This window comes from Aspergillus affinis (genome assembly GCF_023601865.1).
Source record: "Aspergillus affinis strain CMG 70 chromosome Unknown NODE_197_length_41918_cov_84_901460, whole genome shotgun sequence".
Classification (NCBI taxonomy): domain Eukaryota; kingdom Fungi; phylum Ascomycota; class Eurotiomycetes; order Eurotiales; family Aspergillaceae; genus Aspergillus; species Aspergillus affinis.
This window is the reverse complement of record NW_026515978.1, coordinates 1-16,076: the sequence shown is the minus strand read 5'-3', so window position 1 is coordinate 16,076 and position 16,076 is coordinate 1. Positions and strand designations below refer to the sequence as shown.

General features: G+C 51.9%; 7 protein-coding genes across 7 annotated transcripts; 4 read left to right on the top strand and 3 right to left on the bottom strand.

Annotated features, from left to right (window-relative positions):
- Positions 1-758: 758 nt before the first annotated feature.
- KD926_003754 (zinc-binding alcohol dehydrogenase family protein) lies at positions 759-1,733 on the bottom strand (the record flags this gene model as incomplete). Its single annotated transcript, XM_053094996.1, has 1 exon — positions 759-1,733. One exon carries the CDS (start codon positions 1,731-1,733, stop codon positions 759-761), a length of 975 nt encoding a protein of 324 aa, XP_052950287.1.
- A 797-nt stretch (positions 1,734-2,530) lies between these two features.
- On the top strand, positions 2,531-2,876 carry KD926_003753 (uncharacterized protein; the record flags this gene model as incomplete). The annotated part of the gene is made up of 2 exons (XM_053094995.1): positions 2,531-2,623; positions 2,700-2,876. 2 exons carry the CDS (start codon positions 2,531-2,533, stop codon positions 2,874-2,876), a joined length of 270 nt encoding a protein of 89 aa, XP_052950286.1.
- A 486-nt stretch (positions 2,877-3,362) lies between these two features.
- On the bottom strand, positions 3,363-6,746 carry KD926_003752 (GARP complex component; the record flags this gene model as incomplete). Its single annotated transcript, XM_053094994.1, has 3 exons — positions 3,363-3,549; positions 3,597-6,465; positions 6,527-6,746. 3 exons carry the CDS (start codon positions 6,744-6,746, stop codon positions 3,363-3,365), a joined length of 3,276 nt encoding a protein of 1,091 aa, XP_052950285.1.
- Positions 6,747-7,291: 545 nt separating this feature from the next.
- Positions 7,292-9,640, top strand: KD926_003751 (MCM DNA helicase complex subunit MCM5; the record flags this gene model as incomplete). Its single annotated transcript, XM_053094993.1, has 4 exons — positions 7,292-7,428; positions 7,484-7,610; positions 7,680-9,082; positions 9,148-9,640. 4 exons carry the CDS (start codon positions 7,292-7,294, stop codon positions 9,638-9,640), a joined length of 2,160 nt encoding a protein of 719 aa, XP_052950284.1.
- A 527-nt stretch (positions 9,641-10,167) lies between these two features.
- Positions 10,168-11,103, bottom strand: KD926_003750 (uncharacterized protein; the record flags this gene model as incomplete). The annotated part of the gene is made up of 2 exons (XM_053094992.1): positions 10,168-10,933; positions 10,994-11,103. The coding sequence occupies 2 exons, from the start codon at positions 11,101-11,103 to the stop codon at positions 10,168-10,170; spliced, it is 876 nt and encodes a 291-aa protein (XP_052950283.1).
- A 1,502-nt stretch (positions 11,104-12,605) lies between these two features.
- On the top strand, positions 12,606-14,436 carry KD926_003749 (cystathionine gamma-synthase; the record flags this gene model as incomplete). The annotated part of the gene is made up of 3 exons (XM_053094991.1): positions 12,606-12,797; positions 12,854-13,776; positions 13,848-14,436. 3 exons carry the CDS (start codon positions 12,606-12,608, stop codon positions 14,434-14,436), a joined length of 1,704 nt encoding a protein of 567 aa, XP_052950282.1.
- A 1,172-nt stretch (positions 14,437-15,608) lies between these two features.
- KD926_003748 (putative penicillin-binding protein) lies at positions 15,609-15,911 on the top strand (the record flags this gene model as incomplete). The annotated part of the gene is made up of 2 exons (XM_053094990.1): positions 15,609-15,743; positions 15,801-15,911. The coding sequence occupies 2 exons, from the start codon at positions 15,609-15,611 to the stop codon at positions 15,909-15,911; spliced, it is 246 nt and encodes an 81-aa protein (XP_052950281.1).
- Positions 15,912-16,076: the final 165 nt, after the last annotated feature.

Sequence of the window (16,076 nt, the reverse complement as noted above, 5' to 3'; positions counted from 1 at the left end):
TAAGCCCACGAGTCCCCCGTAGTCATGGTTCCAAACAACTCGCACCTTTGCTGGCTGCCGAGAGTGTCCCATATCTAGAATGGGCTTTACCAAACCGTTCCGTCATGTCAAAGAACTCTCCCGAAGCTCCGGCGCTCGGCTTAAACGGTCGGTGAAAAGACTGTGGAAAGGTTTTAAGAATGCAGCATCGCGAATTATACACAGGCCTCCTACCCCCCCTCCTTCCCGGATTTCGATCTCTCCTCCTCGTAGTCCCTCTTCATTATCTAGAGAATCCCCCACCGCGCCTGTCTCCGTAGTATATGTTGAATATTATCATTCGCGGCCCGATCGTCCTGCTTTTGTGACAAACCCGGATCCTCCTAGTTCTGATTCCGAACCTGAACCTGGGCATGAACCTGAGCCTGAGCACGAATCTCGGTCTGACCCTGAACATGGGCCCGCGCCAGAGCCAGAGCCTGGAATGTCTTGGTGGCTAGTAAACCTCTTCCGGAATAGGGACTCGGGCTTGGATACCTTGGGGCGCTCCTTAGAAACAGGATATGTTGCACAGGCTAGGAGGCGAAATCTCTAAAGCAATATGAGATGAGCCTATGGTCATGGGGCTCAAGAGCATCTAGACTGTTGACATATATTGATCGATGCCTTTGGGGTGTTTGCGGCGTTCATGGCGTTTCGGGTGGTTTATGCTTGACTGAATAGAATGTACCACATAGAATGAGCAATTGTATTTCTGTTTTCCCACTGGACAACCTTGATCATGGTAATACCACAAGCTTTCCCTGGCCCTCGTCCCTCTCCATACATTCGTGCGCGTCGACAATCTCCTCCATCCGAAACACGCGACCAACTCGCACCTTCAACCTCCCGTCCTCGACCATCTTCACCAGCTCATTCAACGGAGTCGCCATGAAATCCTCATCCGAGCCACTATACACCGTCAATTTCGTTTCCGACGGGATCAGCTCCATCGGATTAACTTTCTCCAGGTACCACTGATTGCCCACGATGCCCGTGACCGAGACCGTGCCCCCTTTCTTCACGCAGCGCAGCGAATCAGCCAGCGTCACCGTGCCCACCAGCTCCAGCACCTTATCGAACTGCGCGCCATCCGCTCGAGCAATCTGCGCCGCAAGCGCGCCATCATCCACCCAGACCTCGTCGACACCATACTCCCGCAGCAACGCCGCACGCTCCCCCTTCCGCGTCGTCGACGCCACAAACGCCCCATGCGTCTTCGCGATCACCGCCGCCGCCAGCCCAACAGAGGTCGTGCCCCCGCGAATCAGCACCCGATCGCCGGCCCTAAGTGACAGCGATCTCATCAGCGCGCCCCACGCCGTCTGCAGCATCTCCGGCAGCGCACCGAGCACATCCCACGGCAAGCTGCTCTTGACGATCTGCACCTGTTTCGCCGGCACGCACGTATACTCTGCGTATCCGCCATCGTAGGCTCGACCCATTCCACCCATTGCGGTGGCGACGGGGCTTCCCAGTGGGAATTGTCGCTTCAGGCCGGGGCTTACGGCGTCTATCACCCCTACCGCTTCGATGCCGAGAATGCGAGGAAACTGCACGGGCGAGTGGCCCTGTCGGGTGAACATTTCGGACCGATTCAGTCCGAAGGCTTTCACTTTGATCCGCACCTGGCCCGGTGTCGGCTGCGGGATGGGACGTTGTATGACCTGCAGGACATTAGGGGGGCCAGGAGTGTGAATGACCACGGCGTTCATGGTGATTGTTGTTGAAGATAGTAGTGGGTTTATTCGTGAAAAGGGTGACTCCTTGCAAAGAATATATATTTGTTGCCAAAATACTGGAATTGAACTTCACGTTGCGCCAAAATATATCCAAATGCTTCGCTGAAGACCTGTCATGGCATCCCCTTTTTAAAGACAACGCGACCGGCCGAGAAGAAAAGAAATCAAACATTTCGATCTGCACCCTCAACGAGCATCTGCGAGTTTGATAGAATGTCAAAGCATGCAAACGGGCTTGAGCTCCTCCGACGGTCGGATAGAGCGGCGTTTGTGTTGTTTGCACTGTTTGACCGATTTGACCGTCCTGCTGGCCTGAGTCTAGGCTTTCTAGCCAGTCCCACTCAGCACCGGACACTCCTCCTGGGATACCATCAACTCAACACTCGATCTCATTACGCTGGATCAACCCCATCTTTTACGTACTGAGTACCGAAACACAAGCCCCCTTCTCGATCTCTCCATCTCAAACAACCGCGATCGACACTAAAAGCCCCGATCAAATTCCCTGACCGAATGAAGTCATCTCTCCTGCGGCGTCTCCACAATGACTTCACAATGTTGTCAGTCATTCCACTTACAGAACCAGAACCAGGAAAGCGAACAAGTCGATGCCATCATCACGAGAAAAGGAAGGGGGTTATAAAGAAAGCTTTCCAGGGACCTTAACAACTTGGAATAATCAATCATTACAATCCTCCTTCACGATCAAACAAACAACCTCTCTGTTCCTTATCCTCTAAACTACCTCATCTACCTCATATCAAATCATCATGCCTCGCGGAGCTGATTACGACAACGGTGTCCCTCAGAGCGACAACGCTATTGAGGCCGGCCAGACTAAGGTCCACGGTGCCGGAAACGACGTATGTCTTCCCTACTCGATCCCCCTCGTGCCTAGACATCATGATCCAAGAACCCCAAGCTAACACTCTACGTTAGAACGCCGACCTCAACCGCACCCACAAGGTCGCCGATCTCCCCGTCGAGGGTGTTAACGCCAACGGCTTGGCCAGCGGCGGCGGCTCCTCCGGCCCTACCCAGCACGGTAGCGGCAAGGGCGGACACAACCCCAACACGCTTGGAGAGAACAAGGGTGTCGGTGCGCAGGGCGTTTAAAATCGAACCCGAATCCGAACCCTGAAAGAAGACGAAAAAGGGGGTCGGTCATGCTTTAGAATGCGTGGTGTTATGAGCATTATCATTGGAGTTGGATGGGATATGTCTATGCTTGTACGATATTTATGAGAATTGGTCGATTAGCATTGAGGCTTCCGCTTGATGTGGAGGCTTATCATAATGAATTGAAAGACTAGTTAAAATTATTTCGTGGTTTTTGTGTGGAATGTAGAAGAGGTCAAAAGGAGATATAGACAAGGTGTTGGATTATTCTATAGAATGTAAAAATAGATGCGACGCATTGTAAAGGATGAGGTAGGTTGCGGTGGGATTGAACAAAAACACTGTACACAGTTCACCGGACATTGTTGCCAGGGAACACCGCAGGGAATAGTCAAAGTAGGACGAATGTATAGAGTGTGCAGGTGAGATCTTCGACATGGTAAACTTGGTTGCATGTAGCAGATAATTATAAACTGATCAAGCTCAAGAAGTTTTGGTATCTTCACTGGTCTTGGGAGAGCCCTTCGAGGCATCGGTGTCGGGTGGAGATTCCTGCCCCTCTGTCACGATGCTTTTCTGCTTGACTAATTCAAGCAGACGCTCGCCCAGGTTCCCGAAGCCATCTATTTTGCTGAGTTTCGACTGGAAATATTCCGCATCGCGTTGCAATCTAGTCAGGTTAGCATAAGCCAGACATTGGTCGAGTGAAAATTTCACCTTTGTTTTCCACTTTCCGAGCTGATAGAGACTTCTTCAAATGCCTTGGTCCACTGTTCCCGGTAACTATTGAAAACGGGATCCATGATCATAGAAACAGTCATGTCGGGCAAATGCTTGCTCAAAACGCGATGCAGTGTGCCTGTTTCTTTGGCCAGTGTTTCCATGTACGGGCTGACGGCATTACCATTGGTCACCGCGTTCCAGTCGATTTTCTTCATGGCATTAACATGAACGGAGGATCGACCGCTCATGATGTCGACTAACTTCTCATGAATGCCAGATTGGTGCTCTTGGTACAAACGCTTCACCTTATCGAACTCGCCCATCAGCGGGCTGCTTGGGGCGTGACGGCGAACAAACTCCCGAATGTACGGTACTAGCGCTATGATGAAACTCAGGGCTTGCGAAGACAGGGCGAGATGTTTTGTGGTGATGTTCTTCAGACCAGCGCTTCTAGTGGCCCCGGCTCCGAGAATCAGTTGGGAGGACCGGGAGTTGAACAATTTCAACGTCTCTAAAAGGCCAGGGGCGATATCCTGAATCATACTAGGAATATTTGCCATAAGGAACTGGAACTCCTCAATGCTCTTCATCATAGCCATGGCACATGCTGAGAGAATGTACTTCTGTTCATCAATAACAGCGCTTCTGACTTTGTCCTTTCCAGAGCCATTGACAGCGGCCGCATCCGACTTTTCTTGGCCATCGGTCGGGGGCTGCCAAATTTTGGACACTTCCACCCAAGCCTCGATATCTTTGGTGCTAGCATCCAAGATCCGTCCCAGGACGGCATTTTCGGAATCACCAAAGTCTTTGGCGTCCCATCGGTCAGCGTCCATCACTTCGACAATGCGATGGCGCTGTGTATCACCAAACCGTTTGATGTAGTCTTTAATCTGGTTACCAACCAATGTCTTCAAAGCAGTGCCGCTTCGCCCAGAGATGGCTTCGCACTCGTCGGCGAAAAGACGGTTGAGAGTAAAGTACTTGAGGAAATCTTCCTTGGGCAATTGCGAAGTCTGCTCAGACCGCACCTTGAGCACCTTGTTTATTTGTGACTGAGCAATGTCAACTGCCTGGCCTAGGAGGCTGGACATATCCAGAACTTGCAAAATCTCGTCTTGTGCGACCACTGTTGCCTCTAACCGTGGATTGGGTTTCAAGTTCTCAGAACTATCCGTAGACCGTCGAACGGGGCTGCGAGGTGAAGATTTGAGTGTAGGGGTTGGCGGATTTCCCAGCCCGCTTGCGATATCAAGAAGCACCTTGACTTGGACGCTAAGTCTTCGTAGCGACTCGCTGATGCCCGTGTATATCTGAGCAACCATGCTATAAGCATCCTCCGCATCCATAGCGCGGAGATTGCGGGCAAGGATAGAAGACTTTTCTTGTTGGCTTAGCCCCTGCGATCTATGGGTGGAAACGGACACCATCGATTCGTTGTCATCGTCACTGGAGCTGGGCATGTGCTTCCGAATAAGACTTTTCATCTCTCGGAGAACCGCAGTCTTGAAAGAGGTTGCTGCGGGGGTCGTGTGATGTGCACGCGCAAGCCCAGTGAGGTGTAAACGTAATCTCGATCTCAGTTCATCATCAAATGACATGTACGCCGGAGAGGTTGTGGCGGCAGATCGTTGAGCTCCGCGTTGTCGCTGGAAGGAAGCACCCCAACGTTGCAGTGTCATGTCCAATGGTGCGTTTTCGACATGTTGTCTCAAATCGCCAAGAAGATCACTTAAGAAGCGCGTCTCGTATCCACTACCAATCCGGTATCTCAACTGCGCCAGGTCGTCAGATGCTCCCTCGAGGGCTTTGAGTCTTGTCAGATCGATAGCCTTTCTCGGTTGTTCTCGCGTCTCATCTTCTTCAGAGGGACGATGAACAACGAAATCCCCAGACATTAGTCTCTCCACTTCTTCGAGACCATCCGCGGCCTCTTCGATCTCCCCGTTGTCGACCAATTCTTCACAGCGGGACACAGACTGGACCACATCTCGAAGTTGAGAGACGGCGTCGGCAAGCATCCTGACGTTCTCTCTTCGTCGTCGCAGGTTCACGATTTTCAATCCACCCAGGGCCATTTCGCGGTCGATTTTCTGGAGGTCCTTTCGTAGAACTTGAATCCGTTTCACCGAGTCAGCAGCCTCTGAATGTAGCTCGCGCAGGGATCCTAGAGCGGTAAAGAACGACTTGGACGCAGTCGAGATAGACGAAATAAGGTGAATTTCCACAGTATCCATATACCATGACAGCTTTTCCTGCAGGATCGCATTGGTGGCAAGTGCCTTTCTTCCAGTTCGGGGAGGCTCCGCCACAATTGGGATATCCGGTCTATCATCCTTGCTTGGAGTCTTCGGTGGTGTTACGACTTCAGACTTTTCCGAGACCACATCAAATGTGCGAGGGTTTTCAAGGTGGAAGTCATCTTCGAAATATACAGGAGGGATTGTGGACAGTGGGGTGACGGCGTGACCACGGCCTCGGCCAGCGGAAGACCGTCTCCTCCCCCTTGTGTCATAAGGCGAGCTTGCGCGGGAGCCGGTGGAAATCCCAGAAGGCCGTCGCTCTTGGGATCGCGAAATCAATGACTCGTATTCATCCGGCTTAGGAGAAGCCTTGTCGCCTCCACGCGCCAACTGCGAGTCCTGGTCGCCGGACCCCTCCTTGGCCTGTTGAAATACATCGTACAGTGACCCAACTTGCGATAGGTACGGAGCGAACGCCTTGGAGTCCACACGAGGAATATTCGTCAATGTAACCGGGGGAATATCGCGGGAACTCGGGGGTTTGTATCCGGACGAGGCGACTGCCGTTTGGGGGAGCAGGCCGGTGCGGACGATTGGAGGCTGGAGGAGAGTAGAGATAGCTGAAGGGGGTTAGCCAGAAGCCCAAGGCTTCAATCTCTATATCGATTGCCGGTGACGAACCATTTTGACCGGATTCTGCTATCGATCCATGACGCTGGGAAGAATCCAAAATTCCCCCAATGCTCGCGACGGAACTGGCGGTCGATCCTCGTCTCAGGGGGTATCGTTGAGAGGGGACGCGGGGAGACTCGAGTGGGTTAAAGGACTGCTGCGACAACGACGGTGTCGAGGCGCCCGAGGCTATACTGTCAATCGACTTCCGTGGGCTCACAGAGGACATCTCGCTGATGCCAAATTGGCGACACCAACAGCCACCGTGCTATTTTGGGGAACACGGTTATCTCAACATGACAAGAGGACAAGCTGTAACGTTCGTTCGAGACTAGCCGGGGCAGCACTGATCGACCAATGGCTTTGGGCCCCACTGCTCAGGGATGACGGCGTCTAATTGAGAGAGCGAGCGAGACAAAGAGAGAAGGGGAAATAAAGTGCAACGTCACCAGCTACCCGATTGATGGTCTTTTGGAGCATGACAGCTCAGCCCCGATCGGGTAAGGCGCCAGGCCCCAAGGCCACGGGGTGCCTCGGGGGGATTTCGGCGCTTTAATCTTCCGAGTTGTGGCCTAAACACCTGAGGCATACAAACTCACATCGTGGCCTGAGGCCAAAACCACTTAACGCGTCCCGCTCCACGCGACGCGCCGGGTTCGTGTTCCAGCAAAAGTCGTTCGGATCCGACTTTCTCCCTGGGCGGGCAAAAATAGACAGCCATCCCACACTCCATCCCTTCGCCGTCATCCCCCCTACCCCATTGCAGTCTCCATCATGGACAGGCGCACTCCCTTCACCCTGAGCGTGCTCGCTCCTAGCACAGATGGCGCCGAGGAATCTCGCACTCAAATTCAGGCGAGACTAAGAGAATTCGTCTTAGAGTTCCAGCTGGATAATGCGTTTATCTACCGGTATGCCCAACGCCTAGCAAATTCGAGTCCAACCCAATACTCACCCCATATATAGGGATCAATTACGGCAGAACGTCCTTGTCAAGCAGTATTACTGCGATATTGACATCGCTCACTTGATTTCCTACAACGAAGAGCTGGCACACAAACTTACGACCGAACCCGCAGACATCATCCCTCTTGTGAGTACTTGGAATGCAGTATCGGTCAGGTGTGGTGGTGTTAGGTTCTGACATCAAATTCGTTTCCAGTTCGAAGCAGCTCTTCAACAATGTACCCAGAGGATCGTCTACCCCTCGCAAAGAGACATTCAGCTCCCCACTCACCAGCTCCTCCTGCACTCCTCCGCCACTCACATCTCGATTCGGGACCTGAATGCGACAAATATCTCTCATCTTGTCCGCATTCCTGGTATCGTGATTGGTGCCTCTACGATTTCCTCCAAAGCCACGATTGTCCACATCCGTTGCAAGAATTGCGACCACAGCGATAATCTGTCCGTCGAGGGAGGCTTTGCCGGTCTCTCACTTCCTAGAAGATGTGGACGAGAGAGACAGCCTGGTGAGGGCATCCAGGAACAGTGTCCACTGGATCCGTACGTTGTCTCTCATGACAAATGCCAGTTCGTCGATCAGCAGGTTCTCAAACTTCAAGAAGCACCTGATCAGGTACCCGTCGGTGAGCTGCCACGACATGTGCTCATCTCTGCGGATCGGTACCTTGCAAACCGGGTCGTGCCCGGCTCCCGCTGTACTGTCATGGGAATCTTCTCCATCTATCAATCCAAGAGCGGCAAGAAGCATGCTGCAGTAGCAATCCGCAACCCGTATCTGCGTGCCGTTGGTATCAGCACCGACCTTGACCACACCGTGAAGGGCAATGCTATTTTCTCGGAAGAAGAAGAGCAGGAGTTTCTGGAGATCAGCCGGCGGCCGGATCTGTACGATGCTCTTGCTCGGAGCATTGCACCTTCCATCTACGGAAACCTGGACATCAAAAAGTCCATTGTGTGTCTACTCATGGGTGGCTCGAAGAAAATTCTCCCTGATGGCATGAAACTGCGTGGAGATATCAACGTCCTACTTCTCGGAGACCCCGGTACCGCAAAGTCTCAGCTTCTCAAGTTCACAGAAAAGGTATCGCCCATTGCCATCTATACGTCTGGTAAGGGTTCGTCGGCGGCTGGTTTGACTGCGTCCGTGCAGCGAGACGCAGCAACCCGCGAATTTTACTTGGAAGGAGGTGCCATGGTTCTGGCTGACGGAGGTGTCGTGTGTATTGATGAGTTCGACAAAATGAGAGACGAAGACCGAGTCGCCATCCACGAAGCTATGGAGCAACAGACCATTTCGATCGCAAAGGCTGGTATCACCACGATTCTCAACTCGAGAACGTCCGTTTTGGCCGCCGCCAACCCCATCTTCGGCCGCTACGACGACCTGAAAACACCCGGTGAAAACATTGATTTTCAGACAACGATTCTGTCTCGTTTCGATATGATCTTCATCGTCCGGGACGACCACGAACGGAGTCGTGATGAGAGCATCGCGCGTCACGTCATGGGTGTACACATGGGTGGTCGAGGTATTGAGGAGCAAGTCGAGGCAGAGATTCCCATCGACACGATGAAACGATACATCAGTTACTGCCGAACGTATGTCCCTTCCCAATCCTATACCCTCTCTGATTCCCACAAGAACAATGCTAATCAATCCACAGCCGATGTGCCCCTCGCCTCTCCCCCGAAGCTGCCGAGAAACTCTCCTCCCACTTCGTCTCCATCAGAAAACAAGTTCACCGTGCCGAGCTCGACGCCAATACCCGTTCTTCCATCCCTATCACGGTTCGTCAACTCGAGGCCATTGTCCGTATTACCGAGTCTCTCGCCAAGTTGAGCCTGTCTCCTATTGCCACGGAGGCCCATGTCGACGAAGCTATCCGTCTTTTCCTGGCCTCGACCATGGATGCCATCACCCAAGGTGAGGGCCAAGGCAGCAAGGAGATGATGGAAGAAGTCACCCGAGTTGAGGACGAAATGAAGCGTCGTCTTCCTATCGGATGGAGCACCAGTCTTGCCACCTTGCGTCGCGAGTTCGTCGACGGAAGAGGCTACAGTGAACAAGCCCTAAACCGGGCACTCATGGTCCTTCAGCGCAGAGATACCATACGTATTCGCTCGGGAGGCTCACAGGTCTACCGTCACGGGGTGTAATCTGGTTCAATTTGTCTCGTTCATTGCTTACTTCTTGATGATATGACGCTCGGACGTGGTAGTGTTTACGTGCAGTGGCACTACTGGTCACTAATATTGTGGGGATAATTTCTGGGTTTCTTGTTGAATTTGACTCTGGCACAGCGGGTTGAACGGTGCGATGGCGTTCTTATTTGGCATTGATGGATATACCACAATATATGAAATGTTCACTAGTAAGGGGAAGAAAGAAATACAATTCCAATCAAACATTCAAGAAAGGCTACATACATGGGAGGCAGTATTTGCCGTGTCTATCATCAATCACATCCAGTGTGTGTGATTCCCTTATCCTCCATTTCAGCACCCACTTATTCCGGGGCCACGAAGACTAAATACATTCCTATGAGATCATAATTCTATCTGTTACACCTGAGCATAGATATAGGTGTAACAGTCTGCAGGGAAAAATCGCGAAAAACCCTACAGAGATCTCATACACTCGGTACGTCATCAACCCTATCCCACCAATTCAATTTCCCCCTTCTTCACTCCTCGATGCCCGCATATGCGGGTCTTCTCATAAGAGCTCCAATAACCCCCAATCCGCCACCTGAATCCCCCCAGAGGCCGACCTTGCCCTCACCCTCCCCTTCGCAAAATTTGCCCCATATTTCGCCCCGACCTTTGCCATCTGATCCACTCGTTTGTGGGCCACGTGGTTTGTGTGCCCAGGGACCCAGTTGACCTCGACCCTGACTCCCAGTTCCTCCAGCTTCCTCGAGATATCCACCGCCAGGAGGGCGTATTCTCGCCCGGGCGAATGTTTCGAATGCGGGTTTCTCATGAGAGTCGGTGAAGACGCTCACCTTATGCCGGTCCGTGTTCGTGTGCGCGTGCCCGTTCGTCTTTTTGTCGTCCTCAATCCGATCCAGCGCGATGCGCAACGCCGCCCCAACAGCAAAGATTTCAAGGCACTTAATCTCCCAGATACCCTGCACCGCATATGCATGGTCCACGAAGTTCTCGATTCGGCCGTCTGTGCTATACACGACGCCTGCGCCTGTCGACCCGTCGGCCCGAAAGACGTGCCAGGGGTGGGAGAGTTCGAACTGCGTTGCGTACGCTGCTTTGGCGTACTGCAGGGCCGCTTCCCGGGGCTTGATGGTTAAGCTTCCATGGAAAAGACGTCTTGAGGGACTGGGGCTGCGACTGGCTAATTTGGGGCTTGTATTCTTCTGTTGCCGGTGGCGATTGGGGGATGGGCCACGGGAGCTCTGGCGGCTGCTGCTGGTGGTGAATGAGGAGGGTAGGCTTCATGATCGTTTTCTGCGCGTCACGAGGTGCCATTCGTCCATTTGGTTTGATTCGGACGTTGATGAGAGGTCGTCGGCGGAGGTGGTGGTGTTGCTGGTGTTGTTTTTGCTGATGGAAGAGGAGGAGAACGCGCTTCGAACACTTTCCTGCACGTTATGACATACCATTTTTGTGTTTCGTTTGATTCGGGCTTTGATGGGAGGTGAGCGGTGGCTGTGTCGCTGATGCCGCTGATGCCGCGCTGATGCCGCTGGTGATGGTGATGTTGGTGATCTTTGCCCTTATGTTTGATATATAATGGACTTCAAAGATATTGGAATGTTATATGTGTTCAGAAAGCAAGATAAAGAAGTTATGGGGCAAGAACCGTAGTCGATGGGAGATGTGTAGAAGGGAAAGAGTCACCCCGGGAGGAGAGACGTCGAGTCATCCCTTTATCCTTCATTGCCACGATAATGGCAATAATGACGAGAGAAATGAGGAAGGGCTTTTAATCCAATTGGTGACTCTATCGTTGAGTCACCGTCCAGAATCATGATATTGTTGTTGTTGTTGTTGTTGTTGTTGTTGTTGTTGTTGTTGTTGTTGTTGTTGGCTTGTGATCGGATGCTGATCTACTGTGATTGTTGGGAGCATTTTCCGATGTCTGCCTAACGATGCGTCAGAGCCGACTAGCTATCATGTCGTGATGGATGGGTCCCGTGCTCCTCCCAGCCCTAAAAGGTGCACCCCCAACAAAAGGGCATACAACAGGTTGTGTATGAACAGTGCTCTCCTCGAATCTAGCTATCTACTGGGTAATCAAAAACCACTGTCTTTATGTTCGTACGATAATGGGATTTTTAGTTTAATAAGAAACATTACGTATGACTGATAAATAATGATAATATCGCTAGTCTCAAGGACTGAAGATGGTGATGGAACGAAAGAAAGAAAGCAAATTAACGAGACAATTGCTTCGCGAAATAAGTAGTAAAATATGACACATTACACTGAAATCTCTGCGGAAAGAGAATGATACAGTACCCGAAAAAGCAAAGGAAGCAAGGAATAATATGAAGCAAAATGGGAACACAGAAATCAACAATCGGCAGCTTCTTTCGTAAACTGATTTAGCAGTGTCGAGCATTCGCATATTATATGCATGCCTTTGAAGAGGAAACGATCCACGCCGAAAAAAAAAAAAAAAACCGCGAAGGCGCACCTCCAAGTATGCGATGGCCTCAAATGCAATGAGCCAGGCATCCCTGCAAGAGCGGCTATGTCCCTTGTAAGCTGCCGCTAATAGTCCATTCTGCCCGCTGCAGGGCGCAGAGACATGTTCGAATTCCGCCTCACTTGCTAGAAAGGGCCGAATTAATGGATCTAGTTAAAGAATGCGGGATCGCGGGATTTGCCGTCCTCAGCCCTGGCGGGGGTACACAGCTGAATAGTGTGTCGGTTCATTCCAACTCAGCTCGGGGGGACCGGGGCACACCATACCCGTTCATGCAAGGGATGATCGGCGGTCAGCCCTGCTTATGAGTTGCAGAAAACACTTCCGGTTTAAGCAATAGCTTAGATTCAGGGGATATTCTACCCGGGGACAGCTTGTTCGGTCAATATGCCTTTAACCAGCGCGACATGAAAGGGCCGTAGAGGTAAGTCTCAAAGTATTCTGTTAGGAACTATGGAGGCCTCATCGAAAAATACCGTTCAAGCCCTCCAGATGGGGGATCCCTATCCCGGACGTCAACATACGCTGTTGGCTCAGATACCGACATGGGACGCCATGGTCAATTTTGGTCAGCGCAACCCGCAGGCCCTGGCGGCCGCAACCCATGGCTATCCCCGATCTATCATTCACCCTGATGTTTGTCGCGTAAGGTTCTTCCGCCCTTGAATGCCTGGGAACTAAGCACTGAAATGAGAGCGCAGCTCGGTTTTAAGATCAAGGGAAAGCTCCATAGAGGCGCAGAGGACCTTCTAGTGTTATTGTTCTCCAGCGCGAGCCTCGCCCTCTCATGTAGGGAATACGCAATTCACCTACTGAGGCGTGATGAGAAATCGTCGGATTCCGACAATTTGATTCAATTGCATTCGATCCACTTTGACGCACGGTGTCTTGACCATCAGGGCGATTGTTCGCCACCTTCGATCCACGCAGTTGTGTGCCATCCCGAAGTGTCCCAGTTTGCACGCGCCTTTTGGGAGCGTGCTGGGCCGGGGATCTCTTCTCGATTGGCGCTAAATTGTCTCCAGCACCTCAGCGATGCACAAATTGTATCTCTTGGCCCGGTTTGCGAGGAGAGACCAGAATCGAATGCCTCGGTGATATATGAAACTATCCGGTCCAGGATTGCAGCTTTGGCCGAGCGCGCCGCAAGGCCCCCTCAGAGAAGAAAGAAGACGGCTTCCTCCGATGTGTACTTGTACCAGTCGGGGATGGCAGCCATCTATCAGGTGCATAAACTTCTTCTTGGTTGGAGGGGGGGTGAATCGGCCCATGTGGGCCTCCTGTACGGACCGACGCTCAAGGTCCTGGAAACGCAGGGTCCCGGGCTCAGGTCGTACAGCTTAGGGACAGAGGCAGATTTGGACCGACTTGCTGCCCAGCAGGAGGTGCTGGCTCAAGAAGGCCGGCCTCTGCAAGCGGTATGGTGTGAATGCCCGAGCAACCCCTTGCTTCAGACCGTTGATTTTCACCGGTTACGCCAGCTGGCAGATCAACATCGCATGGTTGTGATCGTTGACGATAGTGTTGGAAGCTTCGCCAATGTCGATATGCTTGGGGTTGCAGACATTCTGGTTACTTCACTGTCCAAGTTCTTTAGTGGTAAAGCCGACGTGATGGCTGGAAGGTTAGTTGGTGCCCTTTTCTTTTTCCCCTGCATCACCGGCAACGGGATTCTGACTTCCAATGTACTTACAGTGTTATTTTAAACCCGAACTCACCCCATTGGACCCAGCTTCATGAGCTGATGACCGCATCCTACCATAATGACGTGTTCGTGGACGACGCCATCCAACTAGAGTACAACAGTCGAGACTTCCTGGATCGCGTGGCGAATATCAACCGAACGACACAATACCTGATAGACAAACTGGCGCCTCTAGTCTCAGACCTCTCCAGTCCAATTACCCGCATCTTCTACCCTTCTCTTAGTCCCTCCCGCAAGCTCTACGAGCGTCAGATGCGCTGCGCAACGAAAGACTTTCGCCCGGGATATGGCGGGCTGTTCACCATTGAGTTTGCCAACGTCGCGACGGCCGCCAGCTTCTTTGATAATCTCCACATTTACAAGGGCTTCTCCTTCGGAGCTGACGTTAGTATTGCCACCCCCTACGTGCAGATGACGATGCAGGATGGAAAGGACAAGGCGGCCAAATGGGGCGTTAAAGAGACCATTATTCGATTCTCCACCGGGTTTGAAGGACCAGAGGAGATCTTTAACCGAATTGACACTGCTCTTAACGCCGCTAATTGTGTTTGGAGGTGGAGGAAAGAACCCGGGCCATAGTGTTGTATAGTGTACGAAAATTCCACTCCGTAACAATCACACCTAAGAAAGAAAGAACTCGATGACTTTCTGGAGACGGTAAATCACCCAAGGAATTCCGGGGTTTTCGGTGTAATTGGAGCCTTACAGGCTACTAAGAAACGCTTGGTCTCTTATTCACATGCCGGGGTGAAAAGAAGATCAGGATCGAGAGGCCCAATTGTCGCACGTATGGGTCCCCGCTGCATACTGGGACTGACTCGAGTAGACCTTGCATAATCAATTCACTTCAGCCTTTGCTAACCTGTCAAGACATTGGCTAAAAGTCAGTCTTCAAGGGATGTGTGGCATGCTCTTTGTTCGTTGGATCAGAAAGAAGACAGATATCCTGGCCTAGTGGAATTCGTCATTTACTCGCTCCTAGGCAGTTGAATGGTGGTGTCATCTCATGAGATGCAGATCGATTTTTCGGGGTTTACAAGCATACAAACCGGAAACTAGTGGCCGCCAGCGATGCTGTAGCCCAGGGCCTTACCCATAGGCTGTCTTTCCGAAAAGGCAACGCGCGCGAGGTCAGCTACCGCGACGAGTTTGAGCATGTCGAATTTCTGATGTGCTTCATGATGAGACACGACTTTTGGCACCGAGACAAGTGCTTCGCCATATTGCAACGCTTGCGTCGGGTGTTTGCCTGGGTCCGCCGCTTGCTACTAGGCGATACGACAAGGATCTTACTGGATACCCTTGCGGTCAGCACGCCGTCAGCAATCCCAATGTCACTATCCTCACTCTCAGGTTTGAGCCTAGCCATGCGACGATGGGATTTTCTCCTACCATATCAGATCAGCCCGCATGAAGACACATTTTAAACGCGTGAAGGCCATCTCATAATTCGTACCATCAGTGGCCATCGCCCCGTCGCGGGACGTAACTCCACGATCCAAGGTCGAGAAAGATGTCAGTGTCGTCATCCTGGCGCCATTATTCGGCTTCGTATAGATGGGACAAAGCTTCACCCTAGAGTCCATGAATCATAGTCTTTCCAGCCGCCCCAGCGACACCCGTCGATTCCGAACTAGCAGCCGAGACAATCATTATAAATCTACTCTAGACTTCAGTCTGTGACTGACGGCCATTCTCAAAGGCAGAGTGAGAGTCGTGATTCACACAGTACACTCTAAATACCACCCGACATGGCATCAAAGACCGAGGATTTGAATAATCCTCTGGATGAAGAGTTCGCAGCGCTGGTGAAGCAACCGCTGGATAGATGGCACGTCCCAGGAATGGCAGTTGCAGTAGTCGACGGGGCCGACACTTGGACCGAGGTATGCACAACCATACGTGGCTTCAACCACTCGACTGACCGATCGCTCTCCCCGCAGGGGTACGGCGGCCCGATTGCCAGTCTCCGAGGTTACCCCGGACATGTTGTTCTTTACCGGAAGCACGACCAAAGCCTTTACGGCTGCTGTGCTTTCGCTGCTGGTGGATGACAAGGACTATCTCGGCCCGCGACTATGGAAAGAATGGGGAGGTTGTCTGTAAAGAAAAAAGAAAAGGAAAGGGGGGGGGGGGGGGGGGGGGAAGAGAAAAGCCAAAAAAAACCACAACCACGGAGATTAAACAAGATGAAAAAGGTGGGAAAAAACAATAAAAAA